The 17,311-nt window shown below is 38.5% G+C and overlaps 1 protein-coding gene across 2 annotated transcripts in view; it reads left to right on the plus strand.

The window, feature by feature from the left end:
- NVL (nuclear VCP like) overlaps positions 1-10,348 on the plus strand; it is a 92,104-nt gene extending 81,756 nt beyond the window's left edge. For both annotated transcript variants that reach the window (XM_043485286.1, XM_043485287.1), the window contains exons 22-23: positions 1,156-1,226; positions 10,034-10,348. In XM_043485286.1, coding sequence (XP_043341221.1) covers positions 1,156-1,226; positions 10,034-10,078 — 116 coding nt within the window. In that variant the 3' untranslated portion in view covers positions 10,079-10,348. The remainder of the gene's footprint in view (positions 1-1,155; positions 1,227-10,033) is intronic.
- The last annotated feature ends 6,963 nt before the right edge of the window (positions 10,349-17,311 follow it).

Raw genomic sequence — 17,311 nt, forward strand, 5'->3', positions numbered from 1 at the left:
TATGGTGTATTATGTATGTATGTATTCCATACTAAATAATATGGAATTCCATTTTTCATTCTTAAATTAATTTGAATTATCTTGAAAAAGAACAATTCTGACTCTTCTTCATGAACATTGCCATTAAGTAAAGAATACAAAGATAACGGGGTTATCTGTTAATGAGTGATAGTTCTCTTTGGGTGTTACTACACTAAAATATGATGAGCCAGAGAGTGGGAAAAATGGGGAGATATTGATCAGAGGGTACAGATTTCCTGCTATACAATGAATAAATTCTGAGGATCCCGTGTACTAATTATCAGTAGTGTGTTATATACAGTTAACCTGGGTTTGAACTGTGCAGATCCACTGATACACGTGGATTCTTTTCAGCAAATATGTAGTATAGCACCACACGATCCATGCTTGGTTGAATCTACAGGAAAAGAACCACAGATTCAGAGAGTCAACTATAAAGTTAAACATAGACTTTTGACTGACAGCCACCACTCCTAACCTTCACATTGTTGAAGGGTCAGCTGAACTTGAAAGCGGTTCAGAGAGTAGATCTTAGTAATTATCACCACAAAAATAAATAAAAAAGTGATCATGAGGGGCTGGAGATGTTAACTAACCTTATTGTGGTAACCATTTTGCAAAAGATCATCATATCACATTGTACTTCTTAAAGTTAACTTACATTTATTATATACTAACAGTATCTTAGTAAAGCCAAGGGGAACACAAAGTAACAGAACATATGAACCATTTATCTTTTTTAAGGATAAGAATCTCTTTTTTATTTTAAATAATGGACATATTTTATTTAAATATGGACAAAGTACTTTGTAATATAATTTGTTCCACAATAAACTGTTTTGATTGCTGGGGGGGAAAAAGACTGTGCTTTTAAAATATATGACATGACTTAAGCATGTATGGAAAATTAAATATGGTTAGGTATATGTAAATTAAGAAAAGGAAAAACTGTAACTTTGATGAGCAGAATATATCTGGTTTGAACATTGCTCTGAAAAAGAATAGAGCCAGTGTCATTAATTGCCTCAGTGTTCCTCTTGAATGCTAGTAAACCTCTCAAGAGAAATTTAGTTATAAATCACAGTTAGCTTACTATACCCAAATATTATGTATGTTCGTGCATTTGCTCCACAGGTGAACTGAAGGTTAGTCAGAAGCACTTTGAAGAAGCTTTCAAGAAAGTAAAATCATCTGTATCAAAAGAGGTAAGCAATGCTCTTAAAGGTAGAATAGCAATTAGAATTGAGAGTAGTATGAATTCATGACAAAAAGCAAAATGGTTGCCTCTGAGAGAGTGTTCTTGAGAGACTGTAACTTTGAATGTTTCTAGAGACTAAACACAGAGAGGAAATGACCCCGTGTATGTTTTCATAATCTCAGAATTTTTAATCATTCTCATTCAAGTATTATTTGACCTGTATCACCCTTTACACTTACTCATAGTTTCAGAAAGGTAAAAATACCTTCACTGTAAGGTCAGAGAAGAGTTAAAAATCACTCAGACTTGTCCTTACAAAAAATGCTGGATTTTACTGTATTTATTTCTTACTGTGTTGAGGTATTCTGTCTGTAGTAAGTTAAAATGTTTGCTGTTAAGTGAAGTGAGGTTACTGTGGCACAGAAGAGTTTGCAGGGAAATATCCAACCCAAAGAAATGTCTGAATTGAACACCGGATATCTTAGGGCTTCCCTCATAGCTCAGTTGGTAAATCATCTGCCTGCAATGCAGGAGACCCGAGTTCTGTTCCTGGGTCAGGAAGATCCTCTGGAGAAGGAAATGGCAACCCACTCCAGTATTCTTGCCTGGAGAATCCCATGGACAGAGGAGCGTGGCAGGCTATAGTCCATGGGATCGCAAGAGCTGGACACGACTTAGCGACTGAACCACCTATCTTGGATGGATATCTTTTGTTTCTGGACTTCCAGAAGTCTAATTTGCCTTAGCCATGTGATTCTGTTTATTGACTATACTTAAAATTCCTCTAGCTCATTATCCATTTATTACCCCCGGCTCAGTATTTCTTAAGATTATTGATTGAAAACATTCAAGTCCAAGTTCAGACAGTTATATGAGATGGGTTGCTGTGTTCCAGTGCCTCTAGTCCTGGTGTAAATACTCTTATTTGACCATCTTACCACTTTTAACTAAAGTAATCAGTTAAGGAGTTTGGGCTGGTGATGGTGTCTTTTAGGTATATAGCTTACTTCTTTTTCAGCTGAAGTCTAGTCTGCTGAACCTGGCCTGGGTCTTTTACCATATGTGGAGAAATGAAAGTCTACTTTGACGTCTCAGGCATTTTGTACACTAGAGGAAATGTTTTTATTTCATTGCCTGTCTTTGAGTCAGATAGTCTTATTAATTAAAATAAAACAGTTTTACAATTAATCTTCCTGGCACTTTTCATTCTGATCAACAAGAAAGTAGTGATGTAAGTGCCCCCCCGCCCCCGCAAGATTTAGTCATTAAAAAACAAATCTTCCTTATGTTTATTACCTGTAATCAGAGTTTCGATTTGAGGCTTTCCAAGAATCAGGACACACTGGCATAGCTCCACATTTGTCACTCTCATCCTGTAACCTTACTTTTTTAAAATTGAAATTGTATTTACCTTGGTAATGCACAAATACAGTTCCGCGCATGCGATGTTAACTCGCTTCAGTCGTATCCAACTCTGTACAGCCCCACGGACTGTAGCCCGCCAGGCTCCTCTGTCCATGGGCTTCTCCAGGCAAGAATAGCGGAGTGTGTTGCTGTGCCCTCCTCCAGGGAATCTTCCCGACCCGGGGATTGAACCCACATCTCTTATGTCTCCTGCACTGGCAGACAGGTTCTTTACCACCAGCAGCATCTGGGAAGTCCTACAGTTCTGTAAGCTTTGGCAAACTTAACTGGTACCTCAGTCAATAACAGAACATTCTCATCACTTGAGAAGGTTGCTGTGTTCCTTTGTAGTGGTCAGTCCCTTTACAAAGGCTGTACCAGCGAAGCCCTGATCTGACTGCTGTCATCATGCTCTAACTTCACCTGTTTTGGAACTTTATGTAAATAGAATCATATTGATATACGCATTTGTCTGGCTTCTTCTGCTCATGTAATGTTGCGGAGATTCATCCACATTGCTGTTTTTCACGAGTTTGGTCCATTCTCTCGCTGAGTAGTTTTCCATGATATGAATATACTGCAGTTTGTGTATCCTTTCCCCTGCTGGTGGGCACTTGGGTTTTTTCCAGTTTTGGGCTTCCTCAGATAATAGTGTGTCAGAGAGAGAGAGAATGAGAACATGTGTTTTTATTTCTCTTGAGTAAATAACTAGGAGAGGAATTGCTGGATCTTGTGGCGAGTGTATGTTTAACTTTATAGGAAACTGCCAACCTTCTTTTCCAAGTGACTGTTTTGCATTTTGTGAGCATTCCAATTGGCCCACACTCTCACCAACACTTGAGTATTTTCAGTCTTTTAATTTTAGCCATTCTACTGTATGTGAAATAGTATCCTGTTGTGGTCTAAATTTGTTTTCCTGATGACTGAAATGTTTAGCATTTTTTCATGTGCTTATTGATCATTTGGATATCTTATTTTGTGTCCTCACCTTTTGCTCTTAAAACATTGAGTTGTAAAAAAAAAAAAACAAACATTGAGTTGTTTTCTTATTATTAAGTTGTGCAAATTCTTAGTTTATCTTGGCTTGAAGCCTTTAATGAGATACACATTTTTTTCTGAAATATCTGTAGGATTTATTTTGGAGTATAGTTAATTTAAAATGTGTTTCAAGATATATACAACAAATCAGTTATGTATATATATCTCCACTCTTTTTTTTTTTTAGATTTTTTTTTCTCATATAGGTATTACAGAACATTGAGAGAGCTCTCTGTGATGTCCATAGGTCCTCACTAGTTATCTACTTTGTATATAGCAGTATGTGTCATGTCGGTCCCAGTCTCCACGTTTATCCATCCCTGCCTCTTTCCCCCTTGGTAACCATAAGTTTGCTTTCGATATCTGTGACTCTGTTTCTGTTTTATAAATAGAAGTTCATTTGTACCATTTTTTTCTAGATTCAACATATAAGCAGTATCATATTTGTCTTTCTTTTTCTAACCTACTTTACCTACTATAATAATCTCTAGATTCATCCATGTTGCTGCAAATGACATTATTTTGTTCTTTTTTATGGCTGAGGAATACAGATGTTCATATTGAGGATATTTTGTCCTAATTTTTTTTTTAATTTTCTTAAAGCATCTTTTGAAGAACAGAAGTTTTTTATTTGTATGAAATCCAATTTTTTAAAAATAATTTGTGTTTTTCTGTCATAAGAAATCTTGATTATCCTAAGTTTATGAAAAATTTTTCTCCTTTGCTTTTCTCTAGTAGTTTTATAGTTTTATCTTTTACATTTAGAACTATGATCCATTACAAACTAATTTTTTTAATTTAAAATGAGATAGAAAAGCCATGATATTTTTTCCCATGCAGCTGTCTAGTTACTGTGGTCCTGTTGGTTGAAAATACTTTCCTTTCATTGAATTATCATGCCCTCTTTTTGAAAACCAATTGATCATCTATGCATGAATGTATTTCTTCACTCTTTTTTCTGTTTCACTGATCTTTATATCCATTTTATGCCACTGTACATTTTTTGCCACTCTCTTGATTATTTTACATCAATTTTTAATTTTTATTTATTTTCTGGCCACAGCATGTGGGATCTTAGCTCCCCAACCAGGGATCAAACCTGTGCTCCCTGCAGTGGAAATTTAGATTCTTAATCACCGGACTTCTGGGGAAGTCCCCTTGATTATTACAGAATACATATGTTAATCTTGAAGTCAGCTAGTGTAAGTCATTCAGATTTCTTCTTTTTTTCCCCAAAAATTGTTTTATCTATTTTAGTCTCTTTGCTTTCCCATATAAAATTTGCAGTTTATCAATTTCTGCAAAAGAAACTTTCTGGGATTTTGAATGGATTTGCATTGAATCTGTAGATCAGTTGGGAGAGCAGAGGTATTAAAAATACTGAGTTTTTCAATCAGTGAACTTAGTATATCTGTTCATTTATTTAGATAATTTTATTTCTTTTATAATTATTTATTCATTTTTTAAAAATTCACTTATTAGAGCCATTTGATCTCTCCTAGTAATGTTTTGCATTTTCAGGTTGTAAATTTTTCAAGATGTACATTTTTCATCAAATTTATTCCTAAGTAATTTATAATTTTTTATTTTTTATAATGTTTTTTAAAATATTGTTCTCTAATTGCTACTAGTATATAGAGGTTCATTTGGTCTTTATATATTGACCTGGGATGGCTCTTCATTTGTCATTCTTTTACCTTCTTTACCTCTAAATATTTACTTCAGTTTTCTAGACTAAAAAAATGAAACCATCTTGTTTGTATTTGCCTGCTCTTAATTTTGAAAAGCTTCCATGTTTAATGTTTTTACATTTAAGTGTTACATATTTTGCAGTTACAATTAAGTAATTGTATTAGAGTTGGCTATAAAAATGTCACGCAGAGTTTGAAAATTGCTTGCTTGACCTATCCTTAAATTGGGCCACATTTTCATCCTTGCATCTGTGATAATTAAGGAGTAAAATCTAATTTTGTTACCTTTTCTAAAACTCTGCTGGTAAATTTGAAACCAGTGGATATTATGTTTGGGTGGGGGGGGGGGGGCATTAAGTCTCTGCTTTCTGGTTCTCCTTCACAGTCCACAGCTGTACCAGAGAACGTCTTCCTTCCTTAAATTGTTTTAGTTGAAGTACAGTTGGTTTACAATGTTGTGTTAGTTTCTGGTATACGGCAAAGCTGACTCAGATATATATTTAAGTATATTATATATGTGTATATATATACTATTCATATTATTTTCAGTATTATTTAAGATATTAAATGTAGTTCCCTGTGCTATACAGTAGGATTTTCTTTATCTAGTTTATTTATTTATTTTGGCCGAGCTGTGACGCTTGCAGGATCTTAGTTCCCCAACCAGGGATTGAACCCCAGGCCCCTGGCAGTGAAAGCATGGAGCCCTATCTATTGGACCTCTGGGGAATTTCCTGTCTCTTTTATAAATAGTAGTTTGTATCTGCTAATCATGAACTAATTTATCTCTTCCCCAACCCCTTTTCCCTTTGGTAGCTGTAAGTTTGTTTTCTATGTCTGTGAGTCTATTTTGTAAATAGATTCGTTGGTGTCATGTTTTAGATTCTACATATAAGTAATTTCATGTGTTATTTTTCTCTTTGTCTGACTTAGTTCACCTAGTATGATAATCTCAGCCTGTGCATGTTGCTGCCAAGGGGCGTTATCTCATTCTTCCAGAAGGGTGCCAGTGGGATTGCTGGATCATATGACTACTCTATTTTTGGGAAACCATCTTTTTCTTTCTGATTTAGGAGAATTCAGTTGAAATTACAGGAGTTGGATAGTCAAACAAAATCCATTTGAAAAATCAAACCATAAGACAGGCATGGCGTTTGTTGATACATTTCTGAATGTAGGATTGAGCGGCTCATTTGTAAGCTGGCTCTTTCTACTTTTAATATTAGGGTTCCTTTAGTTGTAAATGACGAAAACCCAAGTCTGTATGTGAGGAATCCATTCCACATATAAGGAAGTTGAGAGTATTACTGGCTTCAGGCATGCTGGATCCAGAAACTTCATTGCTTTGTTTCTTATGGGAAAAGGCTGCCTGCAGGCCCAGACATACAGGCTACTTGTTTATTAACCCCCATAGCAAGAGAATTTCCTGATAGCTCCAACAGGAGAGTTTCAGGGAACCTGCGATTAGTCCAGCTCAGGTTAGAGCCCATGGCAAAACTAATCACTATGACTAGCTCTAAAGTTAGATACTCTAGCCAGGTGGAATGTAAGGGGTAGCATAGTTTTCTAAAGATCATGACTTCAGGCCCTAGGATAAAAAGCTATAGATAAGACACTGGCATCAAGTTATTGACTTAGTGGCGGACTTAAGTTTTTTCATACTGAAAGAGAATCTGCTAGGCTTGTTAAACACAAAAGGAACACCTGATTACATTTTACATTTTAACCTTTCAGACATACTTATGGAGATAGCAGTTGCTTTGAAGTAAGTTAACATTAAATAAATGATTGGGAGATGTCAAAAAAGGAAAAAGAAAAATGAAAGGAGAACGGTGTGTACATTCTGTCCCAAGGTCCACAGAACTGATCTGTATAGTTCAGAAATGTTCAGCCTGTTCTCATGCTAGGTAAATCTGCCCTGCTAACTGGTGCCTTCTGTTTCCTTGAAGCAGTCGGCTCCCTGGTGCCACACGGTTTTTAGTTTGAGGGGAAAACAACAGCATGTGAAGTGGATTTGGTGTCCAGCAATTGGCTAACATGCTAGTAGGGTCTGGTTTAGAGGCCAGATGCAGAAACTTGTCACCTGACCCAGTAAATCCTCATAAACCAGCTGAGGGTGAGATGTGAGCACAGTTTGCAAACATTCCTTCTGAGTCTCTGCCTGTATTCCTCATTCATTCCTACTTCTTTGCTGCCAGTCTTTCAGGCTCCCATCTGAAGATCCCAGCCCCAGTCCTAGTTTCTCATGAGAGGCCATGTCTTAGTGTGGTCCTAAGAAGGCCGAATAGATTAGCAGTTCATTATGACAGATACCCCAGCTTAGACGATTGGACTCTTTTTGCCAGTTACTTCTTAGTCAGCTGTTTACTTTCTTCCCTGAATGAAACCATTATCCAATATGTGTCACTTCACAGACTTATAAAACATAACTTATTTTGTTGATTTGGTTTTTTTGGTAATAACTGCTCACCAGAGACCTGAACCTGGGTTAACATCAGTAAATGTTGAGACCTTGAAATTGTTTTCCCAGCTATGTATTATCTCAAATGTAGTCTTTCCCTCTGCCTACTATGGCATTGTTAAACTGTCAGGAAGGAAACCTCACTCAAACATAAATTAGGTATTTTTTTCCCTCCTCCCCTATTAAAACCACACCACAGAAACACTCCTGTTTTATTAACTCGTTGGTTTAGTGTTTTTCACACCCATTGGCTGGCACACTTTGATTCTCTTCTTCACACTCGGGATTATATGGTTCATCTATTTGCTTGATCAAGTCTGTCACATTGAGAGAAAAACTTCCCAAGTAGAGTTGCTCTTGCCTCTAGCTGTGTATTGAGTTGCCTAAGATCCCATCCTTTCATCCATCCAGAAACATATATATATATCATGTACCTACCATACACATGCCAAGCTTTGTGCTAGACTCACAAGATATAAAATTGCATAAGACGTGGGTTAGGAACCATTTTGAGCAATTAAAGAGTTGTAAACACTACCATAGATGTGTATATAGAATACGTATTAACCTGATCACTCAGATTCCTTCAAGGTTAGAAAATAGTTTGCAAGTAACTTTTGCTTAGAAAGTATCAGCACAGTGTGACAGAGGCAGTGTGACTGATTTTATTACTAACATGTCTGAACCAGTAGTTCCACACACTGTGTAGTTTTTTTAATCCTCTGAAGAACATCCATGGGAAGGCTACATGTGTGTCCCAGTGATTCCAGTATATTGATTCCAGTATATTCTCTTTAATACTTTTGATGGTCATAAACCTTAAAACTTTCAAATATTTAATTTCTAAAAACTACCCTAGTGAATCATAAGCTATCACTTCCCTTTTGGAGATAGGCATGGTATGAATTTTGAATAAATAATAAATAAAAGAGATGACCAAGCTGATTATTATTACTTTGTGAGATCTTTTAAAAAATTAAGGCACAACAATTAAGATAAAAAGACAGCTTTCCTGTTTGGCGTCATAACTGGCCCTAATGAAACTAATGATTGCTTGTGGGGAGAGAAACTGGGTGACTGGAGGACAGAAGTTTGAAAATTGACTTTTCATCGTATTTGAATTTTGAACCATGTAAATGTATTACCTAATTTAAAAACTTAAATACTAAAAAAATAATAATTTACAAGATCTTGAGGACCAAAGTCGTAGTGATAGTTTTCTCTGGAAATTAAGGATTACTTTTTAATTTTTTCTGCTGATTTGTATTTTCTAATATTTCTACAATAAATATTTTATAAAATAAAACATTACTATTAAAAAGGGAATCACTTTAATCTGGCTGTAAACACAGCATGCTTAAAATGTCTTTGTTGTTGTTGTTCAGTCCTGTTCGACTCTTTGTGACCCCGTAGACTGTAGCACGCCAGGCCTCCCTGTCCCTCACCATCTTCCAAAGTTTGCCCAAGTTCATGTTCATTGCATTGGTGATGCTGTCTAGCCATCTCATCCTCTGAAGCCCTCTTCTCCTTCTGCCCTCAATCTTACCCAGCATCAGGGACTTTTCCAGCGAGTTGTCTGGAATTCCAGCATCAATCCTTCCAGTGATATTCAGGGTTGATCTCCCTTAAGATTGAATGTCTTTACTACACCTTTATTATTTAGCAGTGAGTTGAAATACCAAGGCCCTCTTATCTTACTTCAGAGTTAATTCAGCATTTCACTAATACTTATTTTATATTCACTGTTGACATTGTTTGAGCTACTTGCCAGGAGTTGGTCCAAGGGTTACAAAATGGTGTTTTCACTGCCATGGGCCCAGGTTCAATCCCTGGACAGGAAACTTAAGATCCTGCAAGTTGCATAGTGCAAACAAAAAAAAAGAAGAGAGAGGTACTTGAAAAAAATCACTGAAATAAATATATAGAATTTTTTTTTAATTAATCTTTACATGGTCTTCTGTGCATTAGTCTTTACGTAGTCTTCCCTCTGTGCATGTCTGTGTCTTACTCCTCTTCTTATGAGGATACCAGATGATATTGGATGTACTAAAGCCCACCCTAATGACTTCATTTTAACTTAAATCACTTAGACCCTTATTTCCAAATCCAGTCACACTCTGAGGTACTGGAGGTGAGGACTTCAACATCTGAGTTTTGGGGAGCACAGTTCAGCTCATTTCAGTGTCTAGCTCCATATTCTGTCCTCTCCTCTCCTCTCAGGATCGAGCAATGTATAAGGATCTGCAGTGGTCCCTCAGCCGGTGACTTCTCCAGCAGCGAGCCTTCCAGGAGTCCAGTGCCTCAAGATGCCAGAGATGCCCACGTGCTCTGAGCGCCCACTTTCAGCTTGATACATGTGCTCTCACATAAGCGTTTTATCCTCAAATTAATGAGGCCAAGTCAAAGCTGAAGATTCTTCCCATCCGGACAACCTCATATGGAAACACCCTACCTCCTGTTTAAGGGGAAAAAAATTAATTGTCAAAATAAAATAACAGATAACCTTTTTAAAATAAAATGTTTATTTTGAAACAACCTTGACTGTACTACAGAAAAGTTGCAATTACAGTAAAAAGAACTTCCCCCGCAAAACCATCTAAGGGTGCTTCCCAGCCTGATGCGTGATCACCCGTAAATACTTTATATTTCCTGCACAGCAGGATAGTCCCCTACATAACCAGCCATCCACATCAGATCAGCCGTGTCAGCTGTGATACTTCCCTACCAAATCCTCAGGCTCCACTCAGGTTTCTCCAGTTGTCCCAATGAAATCCTTTATAACAAAGGAATCTAGTTTGGAATTAGCTATTGCAACTCATTGCTTTTCTTTTTTGGGCGGGGGGCTGCACTGGGTCTCCATTGCCGCACGCAGGCTTTCTCCAGTTGTGGCGAGTAGGGGCTGCTCTTCGTCGTCGTGCACGGGCTTCCCATGGCAGCCACTTCTCTTGTTGCAGAGCACAGGCTCTAGTTGCCCCGCAGCATGTGGGATCTTCCCCGAACCAGGGATCAAACCTGTGTCCCCCACATTGGCAGGCAGATTCTTAACCACTGAACCACCAGAGAAATCCTGCTCTTTTCCTTGAAGTCTAGAACAACTCCTATCTTAACTTTTGACACTTTTGAAGGTTATTGGCCAGTTACTTTGTAAAATGCCTTCAATGTGAGTTTGTTTCCCCGTAATTAAATGCAGCTTGTACATCTTCGGCAGGAATAAGCATCATGAAGTGACAGTCTTCTCACTGCATCCTCTCAGGTAGATGCAGTCTCGGTTTGCTCCATTACCAGGGATGTCCACTTTGATCACTTAAGAGGGTCCTGCCGAGCTTCTTACACTGTAAAGTACTCTCATCAAACTCAGGTGTTGCTATGGTTTCAGTGTGTTGTCTTTTACTCTTAATCATATGATGTTCAAACTGTCCCAGATTCAAGTCAGTTGGGAACCTGTTCACATTTGCCTCTGTGCACTTTTGACAAGTCTCTAGCTGATAATATCAGAAGGGTTTGTGTCATGTTTTATTTCATTCCTGATTTACAGTGCTGCTCATGGTGTTTTCTGAGATTGTGTAGATGGCTTTGGTTACCTACTTTTTCCCCTTCCAAATTTTCTATTCCACCTGACTCTACAAAGGTGTTTATGCTACTTTAAAAAATGTGACTGATAAAATGAAGAAAATAGTAATAGATCAAAGCACAGTCAGGTAAGTAAAGCACAGTCCTTTTTTCTTGAAGAGTTCACAACCAAATATTGACCTCTAACCAGAGTATCACAATACCCAAGGGAGGGGCGTGGAAAGGAGGGTGCTGTAGGACCCCAGAGGAAGAACACCAAAGGAAAAAGCAAGTCAGAATCATGTCTTCAGCATAGATGATTAAGAATGAAAGTTAAAAAGTGTAGGCCAGAAAGTCTTAAAGAGTTATGTAATTTGAGTAATAGATTTGATTGGGCTTGATATCAGCCAAATCAAGAGAGAAACACAGTCTGGTATGTCGTATATATAATATAAGAGATAGTGAAGATTGTCTTGACAATTGAATTTTCTTGACAATTTCTAGACAAGTAGGTCTAAAGTACCAAACTTTCTGGTTGTTTCAGTTCAGTTCAGTCGCTCAGTCGTGTCCGACTCTTTGTGACCCCATGAATCACAGTACACCAGGCCTCCCTGTCCATCACCAACTGCCAGAGTTTATTCAAACTCATGTCCGTCGAGTTGGTGATGCCATCCAGTCATCTCATCCTCTGTCGTACCCTTCTCCTCCTGCCCCCAATCCCTCCTAGCATCAGGGTCTTTTCAAAAAAACAGCTCTTCGCATCAGGTAGCCAAAATACTGGAGTTCCAGCTTCAGCATCCGTCCTTCCAATGAACTCCCAGAACTGATCTCCTTTAGGATGGACTGGTTGGATCTCCTAGTTTATCCTAAATGCCAAGTGTTGACTGCATCACATGTCAGGCTGCATTTGTCCATCAGCTTTGCAAATCAGCTGTGATGTAGGTTGGACAGCAGGGAGTTATTGGGCAGGAAGTTAACCAACTAATGTCACAGAGAATATTGCCAACATTGTCCATAAGGAAGGAAAGATAACATGTTCTAAGCACCATCTGTGTGCTAGACAGTGTTGTTTGTTTTAATTTTCCCAACTCTTACTCCCCATACAATAGGGGTCGAATAGCATCTTCATTTTATTAAAAAGAAGAACTTCTTCACAGTTACCTGCTGTATATACATTCATGTATATGGAACAGTCTGAATTCTGGTCCACAGCTGTCCGGCTTTTCTTTCTCTTGAGAAGAAGTTCCAGGCCTGTGTTAGAAAACATCTGGAGTTGTATCCTCTGTTCTAGCATTGTGAAAGATTCCGCAATCTCATTAAATGCTTTATGCTGTGCACTGATAACATAATGGTAAACTCGAAACATACTGCCTAATTTGGTATGTATAGTGGAAATAGCCAATTGTCCCATAATATCCATTCTTCCCTCCTTCCTTTTAGTAGGAAGGGTTCTTGCTGCCAGGAGAGTGACTGTGTTCTGTGTAGTGTAATATGAACACTGGTGATGACCTCAGTTCTGGTCACATCCTTAAAAAGAAGCAGCTTGAACTGCAAACCTATCATTAACTGGCGGCAATCTGCGTTGAACTCTTAGTGCATAAGCAGACTCTGGAAAATGTCCTCAGAAACCACACCTGGTTTAAAAAAGAAAACACTGCTTGCCCATTTAATTCTAGTTCTCCCTTCCCTAGGCTGGAATGATGAAGATGAACTGGCTTTGACCATATAAATGGGGACATTCTAGGAGGTGACAGAACCGTAAGACATAAGAAACTAAGGTTCCTAAGCACTTGTTGGGCAGTTTTATCACCACTCAGGGCTCATTTAGCGTGAACATTTATGTGTGACCTTTATCTTGCTTAAGCCAGTTAAATTTTTGTCTCTGTTAGAGCAGCCAAACTAATATCCTGGTTAATAGCATGTTGAGACAAGTAAGGAGGAAATTGCAAAACAGTGCGCAAATGGCTGTGAAGGGATGAGAATAGATGCTGTTAGGAGGAGCACAGAGGAGAGGCAGCTGGCTCATCATGGGGTCAGGGAAAATTCTCCCAAGAAAATGATGCCTCAGCTGAGTCCTGAAGGCTTGAGAGGGAAATGCAGGAAGAGAATAAATGATCTGACAGACAGTAGAAACCTCAAGATGTGAGAGGGACTGATGTCTGGGAAACTCATTCTCCTGTTCATCCATCAAAGTTGTGTTTACAAGAGGATCTTACTTCCAAAAGCTGAAATAGTTAGAAAGTACGTCGTTATGTGTTAGGCACAATCTTCAGTCATTGTTTATCTCAACTGAATGGATTTGGATATATTTTTTGCACCACTCAGTTCCAAAGCCTAGAGGCCAGGTAGATTTGGGGTAAAATGGAATCCCACTCCATTGCTTTAGCTCCATGAGACCTAATGCTTGTCTCTAGCATCAGCATTTTTAATTTTCAACTTATTTTTTATAAAATAAGGACAACAAATTGAATTAAATACGCAGGCGTTACAGTTGGCTGACTTTAGGTGTCCTGCTAAGTTTCATGAGGGGAAGGATCCTGTCAGGCTTGTCTCCTTAGCATCCAGCCCAGTGCCTGGATCACAGGAAGTATTTAATAAATATTAAATGTTATTAGGCAACAGGACTGTCAAAATTAGACACTGTGCCCAGCCTCTCCCTCTGTGGGAGAACTGTAAGTGTTGATTCATTGGGTAATAAAAACCTCACTGTGTCATAGAAAAAAGATAAAGGAACAAGTGAATAACCTATAACCAACAGTTTCACTCTAACACATATATCCAAAACAGAAATGCATATACCAAGATAGCAAAATTCATAATTGACCAAAAATGGAAACCTAAGTGTCCATCAGTAGTAGAGCAGGTAAACATGGTATCTTTATGCACTAGAATATTACACAGTGATGATGAACTATACGCAACAACATGGATCATTCTCATAGATACTGAGTGGAAGAGCCCTGTCCTGAAATCATCTTGGGCAGTTCTACTTATTAATATATAAAATTCAAAAAGACAGCTGGTCAATGCCATTAGAAGTCAGGCTTACAGTTAATATTAGAGGGCAGTGCCTGGAAGAAGCACCAAGTGGTGTGGCCTCTAGGTTGCTGGCTACACCCTCCTGGATCTGATGACAGTTTCCTGCGTGTGTTTTCTTAGTGATGATTCATTGCTTCATATGCTTATCATAGCTCTTTTTTGTTAGTATGTTCACTTCAGTTAAAAAGTTTTTTTTAAAAGAGCTTATGAAGATTCATCCATAATTTACTATTTCATCTGATTTTATTTATAATAAACATTTCAAAAATTTAAAAGGATAGGAGTAGCACTATTAAAAATGTAGGTCATTTAAAGGTAAGGAACCACATAGAGCCCAGTATACTTGAAGAAAAGCCAGCCACATGTTTCTTTTTCCCCTAAAACACCAGGCATGTTGCTCATACTGTCCTTTCAGCTGGTTAGAGCTAAGAAAGTGAGGTTAAAGAGGTGAGTGGGAGTGGAATTTGGTTGGTTAAATTACCCCAGCTCTAATGTCTCTATCTCCACCTGGGAAAATGTGAGTTTCAAGGATGTCTGTAGCCATCAAGGTTGTCTGGACAAATGCCGCTTTCTGGAATGTTTCCTTAGATGGCATGTTGGCCATGCAGTCTGGTCGCACTGCCAGGTAAGCTTTGCCCCTAAAAGTGGGAGAGCAGGAGGAACTTGGCAAAGTTTGTTCCAAAGAACTCTTTTTTAGGTGTGCAGGTTAACAGTCCACATTACGTCACAGACAAGGATGTTCTATTTTCGAAGACCGCAGTAAGTCTCAAGATGGAGAAACTCATCAGTTCCTTCCTTCTCTTTGGTGCCCCACCTCTGCATTGAAACATCTCTGTCTCCCACAATCCTTATCACCCAGGCCAGAAGGGTGAAAGTCATCTTGAGTATTACTGGTCAGTGATCAGTCATTTATTATTTAACAGAAGTTTTTTCTCACAGACACTGACCTAGTTCAAGCTGTCACCACCTTTCATATGTTTACTTTGACCTAATTAATCTCCTATTCCAAACTCTTACTAAAACCAGGATTGCTGTCAGAAGATACTAACTCATTATCACTTTTCAGCTTAGCATCCTCCTGTGGCCTAAACTCATTAGTCTAATTATGCATGGACCTTTGCAGTCAGTATACCTCTGACACCCATCCAACCTCCTCCCCCCTGACTGGATTCATTGCCATTCCAGTAGAACAGCGTATTGTTTCATATCTCAGCCTTGGCTCACGAGGTTCCCATTACCTGGCAAATCCTTCCACCTAAACACAGGCCCCTCTTCCAGGCTTGAAACACTCCTATTGAGAAGCCTTGCCCAATCCCTTACTCTGCTTTCTGCTCACTGTTCTGACCTAGACTCTATGCTTTAAGCACTAGATTCTCAGTGGCAGAGTCATTAATTTATTTTTGCATTACAGCGCTTGACACATAATAAGAACAAAGTAGCTTTTTAACAGCACAATTGAATCACTTTGCTCTGTTGCCCAGAGCTCTGTCAACAGTGGGGAGATTATATGGTGGAGATTTTATGTTGTTTTCACCTGAGGAATCTACCGGACTGGAACTTCATGGCTCATGGCTCTCTGAAGAGAAATCAGCAAAGTTTTGGAGGTGTGGCTTCCTCTGGCATTTAGTTATTGCTTGTCAGAAGTCCTTTAGCAATACTTCTCCATGGCTAAGGAACCCCTAGGTGTGCTCAAGGCATTCTAAAGAAACTATTTCTAAGAGCTTGCTCTACATCAGTATTCTCTCTCTAAAGCAGAAAGCTTTAAAGAAGCAATTATATATATTTGTTACAATCGAAATGCTAATTACCTTCTTTACACAGACAGGAAAACCTGCTCTCCTACTCTGGCTGACTGAGTGAGCCTGATAAATGGACAATGGGTCTTCTTTACAGACTCCAGGAAGTTTTGCTAGCTTGAACTTTGTCAAAACTAATATTACACAAAGCTAAATGAGTTTCACAGTAACTGAGGCCATTAAAAGTGGAGATACCAGATGGCAGAAATAGCTTAATTCTGGGAACTGGAAAATTGCTGTTTTGTGGTATATATATAAGAAAGTCTGGGCTTCCTGGGTGGCTCAGTGGTAAAGAATCCACCTGCCAAGCAGGAGATGTGGGTTTGATCCCTGGCTTGAGAAGATCCCCTGGAGAAGGAAATGCAACCCACTCCAGTAATTTTGCATGGGAAATCCTAGGATGGGTGAATCTGGTGGGTTACAGTCCATGGGGTCACACAAGAGTCAGAAATTAAACAACAAGCAAATTAATTAATTCAACACTTTTTGGAACATTTACTTCATATCTGTTTTTGCTTTTATTCATTTGCCTCCTTCATTATTCTCAACTCACTTAGAACTTGGATGTTGGAGCAACAGATTCTCTGACACGTTATTGTCAAACTCAGTTTGTAGTCCACCTTAGATTCATTTATTAAAAATGAAATCTGTGCCATTTTAATTTTACACCTTGCCTGGCAGAGGTTTGGAGCAGTTATGCTTTGATAAACAAAATATCACAGGCTTTGTTGTTATTGCCAGTGGCATGGGATGAGGAAAGAAGAGGAAGTTGGACTTACAAACTACTTACTGACACATTAAAACTGAGACACATGGTATCTTAATTTTATATTTGAGAAAACTGAGGCTCAGAGGGGCTTCCCAGGTGACACTAGTGATAACCCTCCTGCCAATGCAGGAGACGTAAGAGACGTGGATTTGATCCCTGGGTTGGGAAGATCCCTGGAGAAGGCCACATCAACTCACTCCAGTATTCTTGCCTGGAGAATCCCATGGACAGAGGAGCCTGGTGGGCTACAGTCCATAGGGTCACAAGGAATTGAATACAACTGCAGCAAATTAGCATAGGCTCAGAGAGGTTGAACAACTTATATTGGTTCTCAGCTAATAACTG

This window comes from Cervus canadensis, chromosome 13 (assembly GCF_019320065.1).
Source record: "Cervus canadensis isolate Bull #8, Minnesota chromosome 13, ASM1932006v1, whole genome shotgun sequence".
In the NCBI taxonomy this organism is placed as follows: domain Eukaryota; kingdom Metazoa; phylum Chordata; class Mammalia; order Artiodactyla; family Cervidae; genus Cervus; species Cervus canadensis.